The sequence below is a fragment of the Nanorana parkeri genome, unplaced genomic scaffold (assembly GCF_000935625.1).
Source record: "Nanorana parkeri isolate BGI_ZX_2015 unplaced genomic scaffold, ASM93562v1 scaffold548, whole genome shotgun sequence".
NCBI lineage: Eukaryota > Metazoa > Chordata > Amphibia > Anura > Dicroglossidae > Nanorana > Nanorana parkeri.
In genome coordinates this window covers 986,841-990,200 of record NW_017306816.1, presented here as the reverse complement: position 1 = coordinate 990,200, position 3,360 = coordinate 986,841, and the positions used below count along the sequence as shown (strand labels likewise).

At 41.5% G+C, this 3,360-nt stretch overlaps 1 protein-coding gene across 1 annotated transcript in view; it reads left to right on the top strand.

Annotated features, from left to right (window-relative positions):
* DNASE2B (deoxyribonuclease 2 beta) overlaps nt 1–3,360 on the top strand; it is a 17,248-nt gene that overhangs the window by 9,083 nt on the left and 4,805 nt on the right. The window contains exon 5 of the mRNA XM_018561853.1: nt 1,429–1,626. Coding sequence (XP_018417355.1) covers nt 1,429–1,626 — 198 coding nt within the window. The remainder of the gene's footprint in view (nt 1–1,428; nt 1,627–3,360) is intronic.

Below are 3,360 nucleotides of genomic sequence, written 5' to 3'. Positions count from 1 at the left end.
GGGGGGGCATGTGCCCCGGGTGCCACTTTGTTTTGGGTTCCACTGGGTGTGGAGACTTTGAGCCTTTGCCCCAGGTGATAGAATATCCAGCTTCCCCACTGGGGCACAGGCTCACCAAAACTGGACAGCAGAAGACAGAAAATGTGGTCTGGTCACACAGATGGTAGGCTAGTCACCAGACCTAAACCCAATAGAACGCATGTGATAGAACACAGGATTTGCGTGATGCAATCATTTGACATTGACCAGAATTTTAAAGGAAAGTCTGTATGTAATCCATTCTATAAAGATTTGAGACTGTTTTGAGAGCAAAGGGGAGACCTACCCAGTATTAGTCTAATGTTCCTAATAACGTGCTTGGTAAGTGGAAAATAACTTGAAAATGTATTTAAAAATGCTCTGTTGAAGAAAAACATGAGGAACACCCATTCCATTTTAAAGGTACCCACAGACATGAGTTATCCAATCAAGCAAAAAATATGTCTGGATAAACTCATGTTTATCGGAAGCCTGACCACTGTGTAGAGCAGGGGGCCTCAAAGTTCTAAACAAAGGGCCAGTGCACTGTCATTTAGACCATATGGTGGTCAGACTGTGGCTAGTACAAGTATAAAATGTCCCGTCGTTAGTCGAAGTAAGCCCCAGGTTTTGTGCTCAATGGAAGTAAAAAATGCCCCACAGTTGGTAGTCATTGGTCACAGATGAACTAGCACTTGTGGTCAGTTGGAGGAGGAATATTGCTCCTTCATTGGTGTCAGTGGGAGGATTAATGCCCCAATGTTGTTGTCAGTGGGAAGAATAATGCTCCATTGTTTATGTCAGTGAGAAAAATAATGCTCCATCATTGGTGACAGTAAGAGTGATAGTGTCCCATTATCGGTGTCAGTGAGAGTGATAGCGTCCTATCATGGGTGTCAGTGAGAATGATAGGACCCCATTATTGGTGTTAGTGTGAGGAACCATGACATGACATCATTAGTGCCAGGAGGAGAAACAAATAGCCCAATTGTTGGTGTCAGTGGGAAAATAATGCATTGTTGGTGCCTAAGGTAGGAATAGTGCCCTATTATTGGTGTTAGAGGGAGAAATAATGCAAGATCGTTGGGGTCAGTGAAAATAATAATACCCAGTCATTGGTGTCATAGGTAGAGGGAGAAATATTTTCATTGGTATCCATGTGAGGAATAATGCCCCTTTGTTTGTGTCAGATGGAGTAATGGTGCCCCATCATTGGTGTCAATTAGAGAATTAGTGCCCCAAGAGCCAGTTATATGCAGTCAAAGGCCTGCTGACACAAACAGGGACCACTGGTCTTTGAAGCTACGTCTTACATTTCCTCCAAAAACAGGGTTTGAATAACTGTAGAAAATTAATACTAACGAATATGATTTATTTTTTTTACTGGATTTTTCACTGGATACTGGACAGCTGCCCAACTTCTCTACTACAACCCAAATGTTTACAACTGCTCAATCCCTGACCTGTACCATGAAGATCTATGGGGCCTGTCTACCATATGTCAAGGCAAGCGGTTCCCTTGGGTAAACGACACAAGCATTGCTGTGCTGAAATCAGCGGGAGGAGAACTGTTTCTGAATTTTGCTAAATCCAAGTACTTTGTGGATGGTAAGTAAATAAGGAGATTGTTTAGTCATTTATCAATTCATTGTTTGGACCTTCCCTGAACACTATTGTCTCCATCCTTGTGATTCAGAAAGAAATAACAATCCCTCATGTGAGGGAGCATTGGTTATGGGGTTCATGAACCTTAAATGACACAGCGACATATGGATGTACAATTGAGAAGCCTAAGTGGAGGTTGTAATAGTTTATCTTTCAATGGGCTACTCATTTTTATGTTCTTATGTTTTGCTGGAGTTCTACTTTAAAGAAACTAGGACATGTTATGTGGCAGCCCTCTCTTACCTGAGCACATCTAAACATGGAAAATAAAACCAGCTCAGAACCCATAATGCTAAATGATCTTCCCTATTGTACTCTAAGTAAGTTGGGCTGTCAATAGGCACAATTAAGCTGAGCAGGTGAGCACAGCCACAAAACTATTTAGGCTGTCAGATCATGGACATCATATATATATGCTGTTTCCACATTGAAAGAAAGGACATTAAAAAAGATAATTCATTGATAATAACTAATAATTCATATTTTCAATATATCCTACTATTTTGTTACACTGGAAATTCTAAAGCATTTGAAGAGCCAAGGAACCCTCCAATGATTTTGTTATGGGCCCCACCACATGTACTGTGGTTATTTTTTAAACTTTTAATAAATACAATACGTTATTCTAAAACAGGGATATGAAGCTCTAAAGGGTGCATCTAGATGTACAAGAAGGTGTCTCAATATGGCCACTCATTGATCAACTGGCCCAGCAATTAACTTGGAAAAAGGTTCCTTGGTAAGGTCACCAAAGCTACCCTTAGAGTCTCAGGGATGTATTCAATATGGCCACTTGTTGATCAACCAGTCCAGAAGTTACCCTGCAAAAAAGGTACTTTGGACGCCTTAACAAGGTCACCAAAGCTACCCTTGGAGCCTCAGGGGCTGTATTCAATATGGCCATTTGTGGATCAACCAGTCCAGGTGTTACCCTGCAAAAAAGGTACTTTGGACGCCTTGACCAGGTCACCAAAGCTACCATTGGAGCCTCAGGGGCTGTATTCAATATGGCCATTTGTTGATCAACCAGTCCAGGAGTTACTCTGCAAAAAGGTCCTTTCTACACCTTGACCAGGTCATGAAAGCCACAGACTTTTTTCCATTTCTGCCTGACGTTGGGATAGAGAGGAAATGTCTTAAATTAGAAACATCATAAAGGACAGGTCAAGAATCTCCAGGGTTCATTGTACTTATATTTAGAATTATCCTTACAATAGGGAACCCAACTGAAAACAAGTCTAAACTTGTAGGTGGACAACACAGGAACACCTTTACCACATAAACTGTGAAGGGTTCGCCGAAGCCTTCTTTAATAAACTACGGCATACCAGATCTGTGTGCTTATACATTTTACACCAAACATGGTGCTTTCTCAGAGAGGCACTCTGTGAAAGCACTGTGTGTGGAGTAGGGACACAGATCCTGTTTTCTCTATCCAGAAATGCAGTGATCCATTATCATTGTTCCTTGATGTTGTTGGGAATAACGTACCCACTGCCTGGAAGTCTAGAGGAGTTGATTGCATTGGGGTCCGCCTAGAGTAGAATGAACTTACACACATGGTTTCCTGATACAATAGGAATTATAGAGGAAGTATAGGTAACTAGTACATAGGTGGAACCTGAGCACCCCACTGACCCTTGATAGGGAACTTTGTCACAAACCACAATATATATA